Here is a 17,434-nt window from a genome sequence, read left to right on the forward strand (position 1 = left end):
AATGAGAATAAATAATAAAAAATCATTCTGTCTATTTAGTATCTTCCTACATACACTCCGTCAGAAGAGGAGAAGAAAGATCCAGCCCTGTTTGCCAGCAATGTGAGACGCATCATGGCCAAGTGAGTGGATGTTGAAAAGCTCTGACCAGTTTTTGTGATGAAAAAGGTGTTATTTTTTGCCAGGTAGAGGTACATAGCCCTGCACATGACATGTAAGAAAACAAATTGTTAATTTGCTCCCTCAATTTACTAGTTTGTCTCCATGATTTATGGATTTGTTCTCTCTTATTTTAAGTAAATCGTGTACCCAATTTCTTAATTTCTTACCTTGATTTACCAAAAAGGGTGCACAATCTATTAGTTCATTGCCTTGTTTTAAGCAGTTCATGCACTTTTTCTAGGTAATTCTAGAACTTTTAGCTTGTACAATTTTGTGGTTCTTGCCTCTGATACGTAGCCTAATGAAGATACATAAAGCACCAGCACCTAGTAGTGATTATTAATTGTGCACAATTTTACTAGAACGAGGGCAAAAATGTGTAACTAGTGTGCGAATAGTAAACTTTACTAACAATTAATAATGGTGTATTAAAATAAAAAAACAAATGAAATTCTTGTGATGTATTAATTTTATGTGCATAGATCCATGTGTATTCATATAATTTATTGTTTTAGTTTTGCCATTTATTATTAAAGGGCTCTGTTTTGGTAAAACAAAAACATTGTGTTTTCTCCATAGGGCACTTGGGTTGCCCATTATCGATTACTCTTTTGAGGACTGCCAGCTTGCCATGGCCAAAGGCCCTTTGCGTTTGCCCAAACACACCTGCTTGCTAGAATTCGCCAGACTGGTGCGACTTTTGGGGTGAGTAGATGGTCACATTTGCATGAAATTATAGTTGAAACTACCATTTTAAAGCAACTTTTTATTTTATTTGACCTTTTATTCAACATATTTGCTGTTTCTGGTAAACATCATTTTTAGATGGTAGCTTTACATATTGGGACATTACACCACCTGCTGGATGATTTTCTGGTTCAGACCAGTGCACTTTGCAAATATGTTGACATTATACAGTAAATTCTACAGTTGTGGTGAGACATTGATCCTTCATTGATTCTGAGATTTTTTTTTAGTGCATTGCTATTCTCTCTTGAATTGATTCTAAGCTTAGATTTTACTGATACTAGTTTTTGGCAGTATACACCCAAATTTGCATCTTGTAATTTGGCTTTTATGTCATTAGATTAATGTAAACTGCTCACTATGAACAATCTTGTAATTAGGGCTGGATGATTAATCGAAAACAGATCTTGATCTCGTGCATCTGTACATGATGTCTACTTTCATGATGCACAGGCTATATTGACAGCTAATATAGTTTTAAACAATATTTAGTTTGTTGCACACGATCACTTGGGAGCCATGCGGGAGATAAGATTTGCATGTGTTTTTTTTGTTTTTTCTTTCTCAAAGTGACGACAGCCATAGCGCACTCAGCAGTAAAAGTGCGCGCACCATTTTAATGGTATCGCATTTTAGAGTGATGATTACAACAAGCATTTAATATGTTTGTTTTTTTATTTCTTAGCTAACACACAGTGTTGTGCATGAAAATAAACATTTAACAGTGTCAGTATACCTACTATAAAAATGGTCAAATAATGTTGTCAATGACAGATTGCTAGCATATGTCTCATACGTTATAATTCAACTTTAGAATTATAAATAGTTGTATTCTGATGTCATCACTTTACTGTGTACTTTACCAGGACAAATTTAAAGCCTGTTCAAGTCCACCATTGCAAATCTATACAAAGCATTTTAATTAACAGTAGACCTACACATAATAATGTTATTGCTTTTATTATAGCCTACTTATAATAACCTTTATTTTACATTTACAGAATTGTGAGAAAATTGTGATCTTTATTTTTAACCAAACATAAAATCGTGATTGTCATTTTAGCCAGAATTGTGCAGCTCTACCTGTAATTTGATTAAACCTTTCCTAAAATTATTTAGAATTATTATAGTTTTAAGTAGGATTTTTGATGAATTTGATGCAAGCAGAGTACCACTATCTATAAGGAATACAGCACGATCTGCTGTTAAAAACAAAATTGATGCACTTTGTAGGAATGCATTTTGAAAATCTCCAAATCCATGCAGAATGTATTTCTCCAACCATTTTCACTAATTATCTAGTAAATTCCACTTTTTATTTTCCATCTACGATTTCCACACTTAATGATAATGTTTCATGAATACCACTTCAGCATATTAAAAACTATTCTGCTCACGTCACACTGAATACTGGAGAAATAGATGAAGGAAACTGTCCTTTTAAATTTTAATAATATTTCACAAACACACCAACATTTTATATTAACATATTTTATTTCTACTGTGTATGCAAAATACTTTATTCATCTAATAAATGTAGAATACACCATAGAGTTCTCTGATGCTGTTCTTTTCATCTGTTATCATGAGGACGTCCTGAATAGAATGACCAATCAGATTTCCTGAGCAGCATGACCAATCAGTCTGGGAATAACAGGAAGACAGTCAGTTGAAAGTTTTCCTGTGGTTGCTAGAAGCTGGTGTGTCAACATGGGATTGTCAACATGAGAAAGCACTGGACATTTCTTGGATCAATGTGCATCAGGTGATCTCTGGATGAACATGGACTTTGGGTGGTTCGTGTGTAAATCCAGCAGACCAGCAGATGGGTTGGTCTTTTAAAATAATAACAGGCTTAATCTGTAATTTTCTCATCAGTGCTCAGGTTTATTATTAAACAGCTGAGTTAGGGTTGTAAAAGTGAAGGCTATTTCGGAAGCCTTCGGGATGCAAGGTGCTAAGTTTGGTTATTGGCTGAATCAGTCATAGTCAGCTCTATATAAAATTACATATGCTGTGTGTTCAAACTAATTTAAATTGAGCTGAATCAACACAATTCTTTAGTATTTTTGGAGGACAACTTAATTGTTTTTTGTTCAATTCACTTAAATTTGTAAATGCTAATAAGTGAACTTAATTGCTTCATGTTCTCTTAACACAATTTTTGTTGTGTGGAACCCAGCATTTTTTTTTACAATCAAGACAAATACCAATATTCAATAATATAATATATGATCATGTTTTTTTCTTGAAGACTCATAATGCTATTTATTTTTAAACATTTAACATTTTCCAATAATCTTGTCTTTTATATTGAAAATGCTGAGACTTTTATAGGCTTTTTGTAAGGTGCCAATTGTTAACATCAGTTTATTTTAACTTCATTTAAGTTAATGTAATGACAGCCAAACATTTATTAGTCTTATGTAATGTTACTTTCTTAGTTAATGCCATATTTACATAACACATTTTAATAACACATTTACACTAATTTAATCATTTTATTTAATGATGTTAATAACTAAAACATTTTTATTTATTTATTTTTTTATTATTTTTTACATATAACTATAAGATTGATATTTCTATTATCCCTTTGTAATTGAATTAGATTAAAATGTTTGATTATTATGAACGTGTATATATAGAATAAAGCAGTATACTAAGTATTTATAATAATAATAATAATATACTTTTTTATATAGCGTCTTAAAAGTTGCATCTCAATGCACTTTACAGACAAAATGTGCAGCAGTAAAACATACCAGTATGATTCTAAAAAATGTATTAATAAAAATAATGAAAGCACATATAATAATAATAATAATAATAATTAAAAATAAATAAAAATAAAAATCTTAATTGCAGCTTAAGTTAATAACATGAATAAGAGCTTCTGCAATTCACAAGAAGAACATTTAATACAGACACAAGCCAGTCAGCACAATCCTCCACTGCTCACCTCTGCATGTGGTAGTATTCACTTGTTAAGTCTGATGTCATTCCTCCCAGTTTCTGGTTCCTATCAGTTTATTGGATGCCAAAAGTGCTAATGTACGCTCTCAGTGTGTTGTGATACTGCTGAAAATCATGAATGTAATGTTTGAATCCATGTCTAATCTCAGATGCTCAGACAGGGATTCATTTTCGATAAATGGATAAAATATTTAATATGCAGCCAGCAAGTCTTAAGTCTACTACCATGATTTTGTTAATATATTGCTTTAAAGTGTCATTCAGCTAAACAATGGTCATAAATTGCTGTGTATTTAGAGTTTAATCAATTCTACATCAGTATAGCCACATGGTAAAGAATCATTACTGTATGTTCAATAGTTTGAACAGTGCTTTACTGACTGCAGAAAAGACAAACACAACTCTGCCTGCCAGCACTACACTCATCATTAAAGGAAGTTCAGCATGGGTTGGTTTGGATGAGGATCTGAGAATTTATTTTACACAAGTGTTCGACTGTGTTGGTTATTGAACACATTGCCCTCTAGTGAATAAGATGAGGATGTACAGGGGAAAAAAATGCTTATAAGGTCTACATAGAACTTTCATTTAGTTAAACAAATTGATTAATACATTTTTTTTTTTTTATGTTATAGTGTCAGAAATAAAGGTACAAAAGCTATCATTGTGGCGATATATAAACTATTTAACGTTTGTACTATTTGAACACCAAATTTCCTAATGTGGTAAATATGCAATACAATCATAAAAAGGGAAATATTATTGCAATTTATTTTAATGTCTTAAACATTTAATTTATTCTTGTTTTCAGTAACAGTATTTATTCAATAATTTTTTTTGTCGCATTTATTCTTTTTAGTCCCTTTCTTTTTCTCGGGTTATTTGTTTAACCATTTATAATTTGACTGAAAGAAAAAACAAAAAAGAACATCTCTTACAATAAAATTGTAAAAAAAAGGGGGTACTGGCACTTTTGATCACAAAAGGACCAGATTCCTCCACACAGATTTATGGCATGTAATACATACAATTTTTTAAAGGGCCCCAATTTTACTATAATCACGATTATTTTGATCATAATTGTAATCACGATTATTCAAAATAATTGATCAAGATAATAATTCGATTATCAGTTGAAGTCAAAATTATTAGCGGTCCTGTGAATTTATTTATTTATTTTTTTAAATAAATATTTCCCAAGTGATGTTTAACAGATTCAGGAATTTTTCACAGTATTTCCTATAAATTTTTTTCTTTTGGATAAAGTCTTACTTGTTTTATTTTTGCTAGAATAAAAGCAGGTTTAAATATTTTGAAACATATTTTAAGGTCAATATTATTAGCCCCCTTAAGCAATATTTATTTTTGATTGTTTGCAGAAGAAACTACTGTTATACAATGACTTGCCTAATTACCCTAATTAAGCCTTTGAATCGCACTTTGAATCTGAATGCTTGTATTTTGAAAAACATCTAGTAAAATGTGCTATCATCATAGCAAAGATAAATGAAATCAGCTATTAGAAACAAGTTATTAAAACTATGTATATTTTTTTCTTTCCATTAAACGGAAATTGGCTGGAAAAGGGCTGCTAATGATTCAGCAGGACTAATAATTCTGACTTCAACTGCATATACTGTATACAGTCCCCCCCCCCCCCTTGTAAGTAAGGAAAGGGAAATACATACAATAGAATAAAAATATGAAACAAACTGTGCTTTAAGCATCTTCATTTTAAGAAAAAAAATTTAGCTAAAAAAGTCCTTCAGTCAAAATCAGTGAGTGATTTTTTTTTTCTCCTTTTTGTTGTTTGGTTAATAATGATAAAAACAGTGGTTTCTCTTTTACGTGTCTTTTGATTTTTAGTCTCAACTCGTTTGTTTATTGCACAAATGAGGGTTAATATAAGTAATCATGAAATCACCGCGTTTTGACACCTATTTGACCAATAAAGCGCTCACATTAAGATGACTTGCTTGTCTCTGAGCGCAGTGTGCGAATGAGATGCCGCACACACACACACACACAGAATGCAATCTCTTTAGCGCTTGTAAAAACATGAATGATTTGAATGTTCATCAATGAATAATGTGCGTCCTGTGCTGCAAAATTTACATTACAGCACATGTTTTAGTCATTTTTATGTGAAACTGAGCTTTGCAGAGCAACAAATGTGTACAACTGGAAAGGGGGCGGTATATGATGCAATAATCTCATTTAATGATTTTCATAATCGTTAAAAGCCAAAATCAAAATTGAATTTTAGATTAATTGCACAGTGCTACTTTTACAAGATGTAAGATAAGCCTTTGTGTCTGTAAAGTTTCAGCTCAAAATACTCATACTTTCAAATGTGTTACAAACTCTTCCCACATAACAGATCAAACATATCAAACTTGGATTCATCCCTCCAACATGCTCTTTTTGTATTCTTTTACCACACTATTTTTTTTGGACAATGTCAGATATTTCTTTCTTCATCCGAAATTCTTAAAAGCCCAGCATCTCAGGGCTGTTCAGTGAAGCCGCCAGCTGAGCACCAGTGTGGAGTCTGTTTCTCAAACTACAGATCCTGATGTTCTTGTCTTCTTGTTATTCTGGCTCATCCACTTCTCTCTCTGTGCTGCTTGCATCCACTTTGCTTTCTCCTTTTAACACAGTATATCATGAAATGGCTTTCATCATTCCACAAAAAAAAGGATCTACAGTGTTTTTGTTTTGTTTTAAAACCAAAAAGTGACTTGCACATGTACTTGTGACATTCTAAAAGTTCTGAGCTGATTCGTACATTATGAGGTTACTGCTTAGTCCTATTTGAATTTTAAAACTATCCTAAAATATTATATATACATACACAGACAAAAGCTGTTTTTAAAAATATTTTGTGAGATACACTCTGAGATGCATTATAAAAAACTGGATGGATGGACAGATAGATAGATAGATTTGGTTCATGTTTATTACTCAAAGACTTTGAGTAAGATTATTAATATTTTTAATATATCTTGCACATCATTTTATTTTATTTTTCTCAGCCTGAAGACAAAAGTCACAGATGAAGTCTTGCAAGAAGAAGCTTGCAGTGCCCGTCAGCTGTGTGGAAGACGACTGGACATGGAGGGCTTTGCTCAGTATCTCCACCAACCCATGACAGAAGCAGTCCAGGATATCTTCTCACTATTTGAAGAGGTTTAACACTCAACAAATATTCTTATTAAAGCACACACTAGCTGCAAATAAATGTGCTTTCAAACATATCACTTGTAATCCATAGTGTTTACATGATTGTGATGACACTGAATGATTGGTTTCCAGCATGGGATGATGGATGTGAGAGAATACGTCATCGCTCTGTCAGTGGTTTGTAGACCTTTCAGATATCTGGACACCGTTAAACTGGCCTTCAGGGTGAGTTGGGCTTATGCAAGCGTTCATTGTTACAATCACACATGATATACTTCATTAAATGTAATAGCAATATTTATAAATTATGATACAATAAACATGCTCTTTTTAGGTCTTGATGGTAGGAGTGATTGATGTTTTTTTTTTGTATGCAGATGTTTGAAGCACAGGAGGACGGAGCTATTGTTGAAGACGAACTGACCGTCATTCTAAAAACTGCTCTGGGAGTTGGAGATCTTGCTGTTTCTGAACTCTTCAGGGCCATAGATAGCCAAGACAAGGGAAAGATCACATTTGGTAAGACATTTTTACAGGCATTGACTGGCAATGTTGGATTTTTTGTGTGTGATTGCGTTAATTAAAGTTTTTGCCACTTTAGACTGTTCTGTTCTGAAATCGGCATCAGTTGGTCTCTGTTTGGATTCACAGAGAAAGGGAGATATAAATAAAACAAATATTTCTGGTTCTTGTTTAGATCGGTTGAATCTTGTTTGGGGTTTGTTAAAAAGAAGACGAAAAAACCATTGTCATTAATAACTCCCATTAACATTTTTTTTCTAAAATCACCGTAAACCATGATATACTGTATTTTTTTTTTATAAGAAACTAGAATTAAATACAATTGTGTATGTAAATGTGTTGTATATGGTATTTTTTGTTGTATTCCTGGGTAATAATGCAGGCCACAATTTGATGGTATCCCTTAGCTTTTGGTTTGCTGAAGCTTATTTGGCAAAGAAAAATCAGTTTAATCTATGCCAGAATAGAGTAAATCTTAAAATGCATTTAAAAAATGTAGCATAATTCAGCATACTCTGAGTATTACAGATATAATATACTTTTTACTGTATACCTAGAAATACTACTTTTTATTTTTTAAGGTTTTTTTTTTTACCTAACTCAGTACATCTTTAAGTAAAGTTTTATTTGAGTGTTGATTATAAATGCAAATTTGAATTAAAAAGTATTGATTAATGGACTATAATTCAAGGTGTTTGACTTTTATAGACCATTGGCCATGAAGACATTGGAACACCTGAATTTATTTTATTTTATTTTTTTTTTAATTTAGAGGACATGTCCCAAAAACTTGTAGTTTTTTATATACATTAAGCCCCTAAATGTCACCCCCACTTTTTGAACATTGAAATCAAAATGAGAGGTTTAATGATTCCCAATCTTAAACACTGTTGCATAGACTTAAGTCTGGTCTCATTTTTAAAAAGACATTTGTCAGATTTGTAGCTAGTCAAAAAATATATAATAAAACTAAACATCTTATTATATTACATAAATTGTTTATTTTATAAAAAACGTTTGTGCAATGTCTGAAAAAAATTATATTCCGAATTTGAAGTTGATATCTCATCAAATGAGCTTTCAGTAACATTTTATTTGGCCACAGTACCAACCTTGACCACCAGATGACATACAGTTTCCATTAGTTACCATACAAGAGCGTTCTCTATTAAAGTGTACGTTTTGAGGAACATAAACCATATTTTTTCATACTTTTCACAATATGTGTGAAGTAGAAATTAAGTTCTAAAGCAGTATGGGCAAGTGTGGTGGTGTCTGATTTGAATTTAGTCTCTAAAACTTTTTTTACATGTGGATTGCTAATGAGAATTGTTGTCTGTTGCTCAGTAATATCTATCGAAAACTAGGAATTTTAAAGCTTTCAAATGAAATATAGTTTGTCATGTGCTTTGTATAACCTGCAATATTATGGTCTAAAAATGTAACTGCAATCGGTCCCACGGGTTGAAGGGTGAGAGTAAAAGGATCTCTGAAGGTGGTCGCTTACCAGTCACAGGGTTATGCATTTTAGAATTCTTAACATAGATTTCTGTCAGGGTGTGCACACCAGTGCCGCAAGTCGGTGGCTGTCCGTGGTGCCCAGCTATAACTCAAGACACTGTTCATATATGCACATACGAATGTGCGTGTCTGGTGTGCGATGCTTCCAACTGTCATGTGCATGCCATGTTGCAGCACTGAGCAGCGCATCCGGTGTGCGACTCCCTTTACTCTTCCTAAAAACTAAAAACCATGGTAAAATATGTATTCAGAACACTTTTCCAACAATATATAGTTTGCCATGATTAGATTAGGATTTAATTGCAATATAGTGAAGTAAACGTTAACGTCCTGCTATCAGGACAGTTAAAGGATTAAATTAAGTACACTAAAAACACAAACACACACACAAAAAGTTAAGAATGGCCATTGATCTGTATTAACATTTCTTATCATATAACTTTCTTTGATCTTCATCACCTTGTGTCTTTTGGCAGATGAATTGTGCAGCTTCATGGAGAAATGCCCTGATTTGGTGGAGCAGTATCACTGTCTCTGTGAGTCAATCTCTCAGCACTCCAGAGAATCCACATCTTCAAGTAACGGCTTCTGTGCTGACTTCAGCCCCCGAAATCACAGCAAGAAACAGGACTAAACATGGCTTTACCATCACAGCCTGTCACCCTCAGTGTGTGACGCTGTTTTCCTGTGTGCACCAAGAGAGGTGATGACAGACCACATCTCAAGTTGAATCTGAATTTGCATCTGGGTACATTACCCTAGGGATTTTCCCAGAGTTTTTGTTCAAAATCCTTCAATAATTTATTTTTTATGCCCTCAAGGAACTTATCTTCAAGGCGCTTCGTTTTTCTGACAGATCTTAAGAATGGAAACGAAACTGACTTTATTTTAATGCCTTATGTTCTTTTTTTGACAGAGAGATTTTCACAGTTTTTCTATATAAAGCGTTGCTTGCTTTAAAAGATTGCAATTTTTAATATGCGCAAAATAAATAAATAAAAAAACCACGCCAACAACATACAAAAAACAAGTCTCGGCTGGTGTTTATCAAGGTGTTGAGATGCAATATTAACAGTCAGGTGATATTACAACATGTACGATCATATGATTCGAGACTATATACTGTAGTGTAATGAATGCAAACGAATGTGACAGTCTCTGTGTATATTTTTTATTAGTAAATTCTGTTACATTAATTAATTTATTAATTAACAAAGGCGGGGTTTGGGAACAATTAATTTCTAATTAATTAATGCTGCAGATTTGTCTGCAGCACATCCATGATACGAATCTCCCGTTCCACCTCATCCCAAAGGTGCTCTACTAGATTGAGATCTGGTGACTGTAGAGGCCATTTGAGTACAGTGAACTCATTGTCATGTTCAAGAAACCAGTCTAAGATAATTCAGGCTTTATGACATGGCACGTTATCCTTCTAGAAGTAGCAATCAAAGGCAACTTTCTTCACTGTAAACACAAAAATGGATGTAAAAAGCCATTTTAAGTCAAGAACTGGTTGTAGATTTCACAACTAATGATAAAGAAATGGCAAGTAACACTCATTCAAACATAGACTTTTGAAATCAAAGCACTAAATTCTATATATTTTTTGTAAAACTTAAATAATATTGATCTGCAGCATCAAAATAGTTTACAGTTATTGTTTCGATGATAATTAAAAATAACATTTATAAATAATTTATTTGTATTGTACAGTGCATTGAAAGGGGGAAATAAATGTTAAATAATGTTAGTTCATGCATTTTGCTGTTTTTTATTAATATTTGATGATTTTATTTATTAAAAATGCAACTTTTAATTGCTAATTTTCTCACAAATATTTTTAACAAATTACGGGTTACTTGTTTTTTTATATTCTATAAGGCAACATTAAGTATGAATAGTAAATGCTTTAAAGGTGTTTTATTGTTGGTTCATGTTAATTTAGTTATTCGCAATATGTCATTAAATTGGTCTAAAAAATTTTTGTGGAAAGTGCTGATTAACAGGTAAACTACTCGTTAAAGTTAGAAGTGTCCCTAATAATTTTGACATTTTATTGAAAGTACATTACTTGTACATGTTTAAACGTGCCTTTAAAAGACCTGTGGGAGCTGCGTTTGTGTACAAAACTACAATTGTTTAACCATAATATTTGTTGGCTATTCTGTGTACAAATAGTAATCAGGACATGTCATTTCGCGAGTCGGAACAGGGTCAGCATTAACTAATTGTTAATTAATTGAAATTGCTGTAAAGTGTTGTTCTATAAACTGCTGTAGTTCTCAGGACAGTGAAGGACTAAACCACCACAGAGTGGCGCTATAGAGCCACGAAAGCCAAGAGAATGAACCCGAATCACCCCGTTAATGATTCCTTCAGTTATTTATTTTGTGATGGTAATTTAATGTTTCAGCTGCTGGTTTTGGAAGATATTGCAGTGTCTCAAGTGGAATAATATGACGTCATACATAAATTTTGGATTTATTTTAGATTTAACTTTGTCTTGTTTGTATTTTATTTGAGATGTACAGTATTGTTAGCACACAAAGAGTTGCAAAAACTGATTATTGAGTTCATTGCTCTTATACATTTTATTTAGCTAATTAACGTTTCATGTGTTTTCAGGTGAGATTTTCACGAGTGCAGATTGTCATGTTTTACTTGACTTTTTTCCCTCTCTTTCTCTCCAACTTTTGTTTTTATCTTTTTACATGACACTTTGTTTTGATTTTCAAGATAAATCGTCTCATTCTTGCTCTATTTTTTCTCTCCTCACCCACATTTTTTCTTTCACTCCTCTCTGATCTGTCACCTAAGCCTACGATGTAAACACATGATGTCATTTGTTAGACAAACTTACATAAAAGAAAGTCTGGCCTCACCACAGGGTGGCGCTATAACATTAACAAAACGCCCCAACTCATCTGGATAGACGGCATGGAAAAGCATTACATCATCCCTGTTGTAAAAATAGACTACGAATTGCTTCTTGGGTTCTTGAAAGTGGAGCATTTTGCCACCTGTGTCCAAGCTGTTAATAGATAATGACATCATCTGAAACGGCTCATAGAAAGCAGGATTTGACACACGGATGGACTGAATGGTTGAAGTTGCTATGCAACCTGGTCATCTGAATTAGCCAAAGTGCCCTTGAAATTCTCCTCCAGTGTAATTCTTTGTTCTTCGCTTTCTTTTTACATGAATGGACGGAGCAGAGTCACATTTGTGTAGCCTGAGAGTTAGTCAAATGTGATTTCTGTAGGGTCATTCGCTTTTGCAGACCTTCATTTTACCAATCTCTGTGCAATTTGAGAATTCGGGACCATACAAAACCATTCAGAGATTTTAGCATTTACCGTAACTGAATGAATGCTCATTCTGGTATTGTAAAATGTAGCAAAAAGGCATTCATTTCCTTCATTTAAAGATATGGCTTAAAAGCCTTTAGTTGTGAGATGTGTGGTTGCTAATAGAGTGTATATGCTTTTGTGAAACCCATTTGTTGACATTATCTCGGTTAACTTTTAAAGCGATTTTTTTGTTCATTAGTGGAATTCATGCTGAAAAACTACATTGGCCACAATGCTGTAGAAAATCCCGCCAATCAGAGGCACAGCGATCAAAGTACCGTAAAAGAGATATTAAGCTTTACGCATCTGAAGCACAATGAATTCCTCTAGTAACAGATTTCTGTACAATCTCAAAATATCTTTTTTTTTTTTTGCAATAAACTTGATGTACAGTGCTCTGCATATATTAGTACACCCCCACAAATCTCTCATTTATTTATTATTTCATTTTCTTTTTGGCTTAGTCTCTTTATTTACTGAGGTTCGCCACAGCGGAATGAGCCGCCAGCTTATACAGCATATGTTTTATGCAGCCAATGCCCTTCCAGCTGCAACCAATCACTGAGAAACATCCATACACACTCATTCACACACATACACTACAGACAGTTTAAGCTTACCCAATTCACCTATACTGCATGTCTTTGGACTGTGGGGGAAACCGGAGCATCCGGAAGAAACCCACGCAAACACAGGGAGAACATGCAAACTCCACACAGAAAAGCCAACTGTACCGGCTGAGGCTCGAACCTGATACCTTCTTGCAGTGAGGGGATCGTGCTACCCACTGCGCCATAGTGACACCCCAATCTCTTATTTAAATGAATATTTTCTATAGGAAGCTTTACAATATTATATTTGTGCATATACATTAGCCAGTACTAAAGCTTATCTAACTAAATAACTTACAATTATGGTTTAAAAATTAGTAGCCCAAATTTATTGTTTTTAGGAAAAACTATTAAATACAGTTTTTCAAACAAATTTTGTAGGTTGTCATTTTATTTAGCTTGAATTTAATTGTATTATCTGTCCATTTCTAAAGATGTTCTATGACTAAAATATCATTTTAATAAATATATCTGTGTAATAAATCTGCTTTGTCCAAATGCACCAATATACTGTATATTACCCATCACTGAGAAATGGATAAAAATAATCATTTTCAAAATGGGGTGTACTCTGTTGCACAGCTTTGTTGGATTGTAGTTCTTCCGTAAAGCCATTGCATATTGTACGTCTTTATAATTTTGTTCTGTAATTTTCATATACTTGTTTACCTAAAATCAAAATCTCTAATGTTGTGATTAGTGCTTGGCAGCATTATTTTGATTGCAATTATTAACATCCTTATACACAAAATTCAACAATGAATTCAAAATTATGTATAGTCTATTGTATACTTTTATGTTAAAAGTTCAGATATGACAAGTCAGCTGAGGCATTTCTATAGCAGTATTCCCTTTACTTACTAACAATTAAAATATCTCATCAACCATAACTTAAAGAGCCTCTGTTATGGGTTTTTATAAATTACCCTCCATGCAGTGTGCAACACAGCTCTGAGTGAATGAAAACATCCAGCTGAGGGTTAAATCTAAAAATGCACCTTGTTTAAAAATACCTTTTTTAAAAAAAAATAAATAAAAGATTTGACTCAGAGTTGTTTAAATGATTCATCGTTTGTCAGGATCTTTAGCCTGTTTGTATCGACGTCGACACAAAAGAATACTAAATATGAACTGCAGGATCCGGGTAAACATGAACGCTCCTTTCCCTTCGGACACTAGCAGAGTGTGAGGGATCATGGGATTGATAATGTGTCATGAGGCGAAGATTACTATCACTGAGAGAGAGATGGCCATACATGTGGCTATGGGGAATAAATGGTTAAAGTTCATTTTCACAACAACACCGCAGTATATCCAATTGTGTGCTGTTTGTTCCTGTCATTTTTCTGATGATTAATAACTTAACCTGCAACATGCAGTTATTAAAGGAAGATTCAGCAAAGACTACTAATGAATGAGACTTCATGTAATGTAACTGTTACACAGTTTATATGGGCCAGTTTCTTCTTTCAGACCCTGCGTTTCTTCTTCCTGCACAACTTGAATCATGTTTAAAATGGTTGCCTGGTTTTCTGTAGTTTGCAAAATATGTATTTAATAGTGTGTTGTAACTTGTAATCGCTTCCTGCACAGCTTGTAATCATCTGTTATAGCTCAGTGCTTGTAATGTATCACTTAGGTTAAATCTTTATGGACTATTTCACATATTATGTCCTGTTGAAAACTATATGCTTGCTTCTTCCTTTACCGATTTTTATGCGTTTTGTGATCGCGATCTCCTGCTGTTTGTTGCTGTGGCCATCTTCAGCTGTTCCTCACATGCGTGGTGTGGTCAGTTTTTAAAATAGATCAACTTTTGCCACTGTGTGGGTTAATTCTGAATGTGTGTCATTGTTATAACATGGGGTTGTGGTCAGGAATAGAGGAATATGCTGGTGTTTAACTGCATTGCTTGACTGCTTTCCTGCATTGGGCTCACGCATATACTCTGTGTTCTACTACTGTATGACTACTTCATGCTGGACGCTTCTCTCCATCTCACGCTGAACGCAGTTAGCCAATCACAACAGACTGGTTCATCAGACCAATCAGCGCAGATTAGCCTCACGCAAAGAAGGGGTTTGGGAACAAATAAATCACTGAACAAGTCGAATAGGAGTCGTTGGGGTGATTAGGTAAAATAAATGCATATTATAAGACAATGAAAGTGTTTTTTGACCCTGCATGCACATCAGCCTGTTGCTGGAGACCCCCGAAACCAAAATATGACCTTTCAAAATGCATAATAGGGGCTCTTTAAACATTATTGTAATCAGAGCTTTAAGCAGGAACTGTGATCAGACTTTTTAGGGTCTGCCCAGTATTCACTACCTACTAATCTGAGCAAGGGAAATCTTTACTTCACTTCAGAATGTTCATTCACTGATTTGCTCAATCCCACTGCCTGTAGCATATTTATTATAATATGCTGGGTTCATGTAGTCAGTGCCAGGGGTGTAAAGTAACAAGTTACAAATACTCAAATTACTGTAATTGAGTAGTTTTTTCTCAGAATTGTAATTTACTAAGTAGATTTAAAAGTGTGTACTTTTACTTTCCCTTGAGTACACTTTAAGTGCAGTTTTAGTGCTTTTACTCCACTACTTTCCTTCAACCTGCAGTCACTACGTTATTTTTGTATGGGTATTAGAACAATCAGTCCTGTGATTCCTGCCAGATCAAATCTCACATAGGTAAATCACATCATAAAGAACTACCTCAAGACATGGGCGATTTGTATTTGCAGAAAACTGTTTGGAAGCATTAAAAGTGTCCATGAAAATGTCCAAAACCTAAGACTGTTTCGATGCATGTCACTGATGAGAGGATGACGGATGTTTACTGCATGGCCGAAATGGCCTTAAACACTCAGCAGGCAAAAGTCGTCAACATGACGTCAGATTGACGTTGTATCCCAATGTCATGGGGACATAGGATTTTGTTTGGAAATGATAATTGGGTTGACGTCTGTGTCCAATGGCCAACCTAAAATCAACCAAATATCAACTTATTATGGTGTTACAGCTTGACGTTGTGTGGACGTTACCACTATGACATCTATCAGACGCTGGATTTTGGTTGCCATACCTGATAAATAAATGTCAGTATTTGACATGAATATGCTGTTGGTTTAAGATGTTGGTTTGAAGTTGGATTTTGGTCACTTTTTAACAACCTAGTCAACCAAATATCAACGTCATTTGACATCATTATTGGTCATCAAAATAGCATTGTCCTTAGACGCTGGCTAAATGTTGAATTTTGGTCACCTGACGTCACGACCTAAACCTAACCTAATATTTACGTTTTGTGATGTTGCGTGCCTGGTGGGCAATAACTAAATGCATTACAGAATGTTACGTTAACACACACCCACAAATTACATGTAAATGCATCAGCTTTTTACAGTGTAATACTCACTACTCACTACTTTTGAGTACTTTTGAAAGGTCTTTTTACTCATTGTTTGAGTAATATTTACAACAGACACTTTTATTCGCACTACATTTTTAGGCAAGTAATGGTACTTTTACTTAAGTGTGATTTTTCAGTACTCTTTCCACCATTGGTCAATGCAAATATTTGCAAATTTCTGCCGGGCAGCATGAATAACACAAACATGCAAAATTCTGGCTCCTGTGCAAGTTCAATTACACTTAAAAAGTAGCTTGAAGTGGAAAACATCGCTCTAGTGAGCTACATCTTTGGTTTGATGTGAGCGCAGCATTAACCATTCCAAATGTTCTTATTGGTTGAGAGGCATGATGATGCTCATCCCAAGTCAGTACTTTTCAACATCTCACTACTTTTGTGACTCATTGAAAAAATTATAATAATAATTATAATAAAAACTGTTTTAACATGCAAAAAGATAATTGTTATTATAATTAATGCATTAACAACATAATGGACCATTTTCTCAAGACTGTTATGATGTAATGTAATGTAATGTGTATTTATATAGCGCATTTATTGTGTATGGCAATACACCCAAAGCGCTTCACAATCATGAGGGGGGTCTCTCCACACCACCACCAGTGTGCAGCATCCACTTGGATGATGCGACGGCTGCCACAGGACAACGGCGCCAGTGTGTTCACCACACACCAGATATTGGTGGAGTGGAGGGACAGTGATAGAGCCAATTCGGTGGAGAGGGGATGATTGGGAGGCCATGATCGTAAGGGCCGATAGAGGGACTTTGGCCAGGACACCGGGGTTACACCCCTGCTCTTTCACGAGAAGTGCCTTGGGATTTTTAATGACCACAGAGAGTCAGGACCTCGGTTTAACGTCTCATCCGAAAGACGGCGCCCACTGACAGTTTAGTGTCCCCTTCACTTTTACTGGGGCATTAGG

At 34.2% G+C, this 17,434-nt stretch overlaps 1 protein-coding gene across 3 annotated transcripts in view; it reads left to right on the forward strand.

The window, feature by feature from the left end:
* lpcat1 (lysophosphatidylcholine acyltransferase 1) overlaps positions 1–10,138 on the forward strand; it is a 42,791-nt gene extending 32,653 nt beyond the window's left edge. For 2 of the 3 annotated variants that reach the window (XM_087294471.1, XM_087294470.1), the window contains 6 exons: positions 40–122; positions 742–867; positions 6,921–7,074; positions 7,201–7,293; positions 7,446–7,587; positions 9,588–10,138. In XM_087294471.1, coding sequence (XP_087150597.1) covers positions 40–122; positions 742–867; positions 6,921–7,074; positions 7,201–7,293; positions 7,446–7,587; positions 9,588–9,745 — 756 coding nt within the window. In that variant the 3' untranslated portion in view covers positions 9,746–10,138. 3 annotated transcript variants of the gene reach the window in all.
* Positions 10,139–17,434: the final 7,296 nt, after the last annotated feature.

Source organism: Danio rerio, chromosome 19 (genome assembly GCF_052040795.2).
Source record: "Danio rerio strain M-AB ecotype USA chromosome 19, GRCz13ab, whole genome shotgun sequence".
Taxonomy (NCBI): domain Eukaryota; kingdom Metazoa; phylum Chordata; class Actinopteri; order Cypriniformes; family Danionidae; genus Danio; species Danio rerio.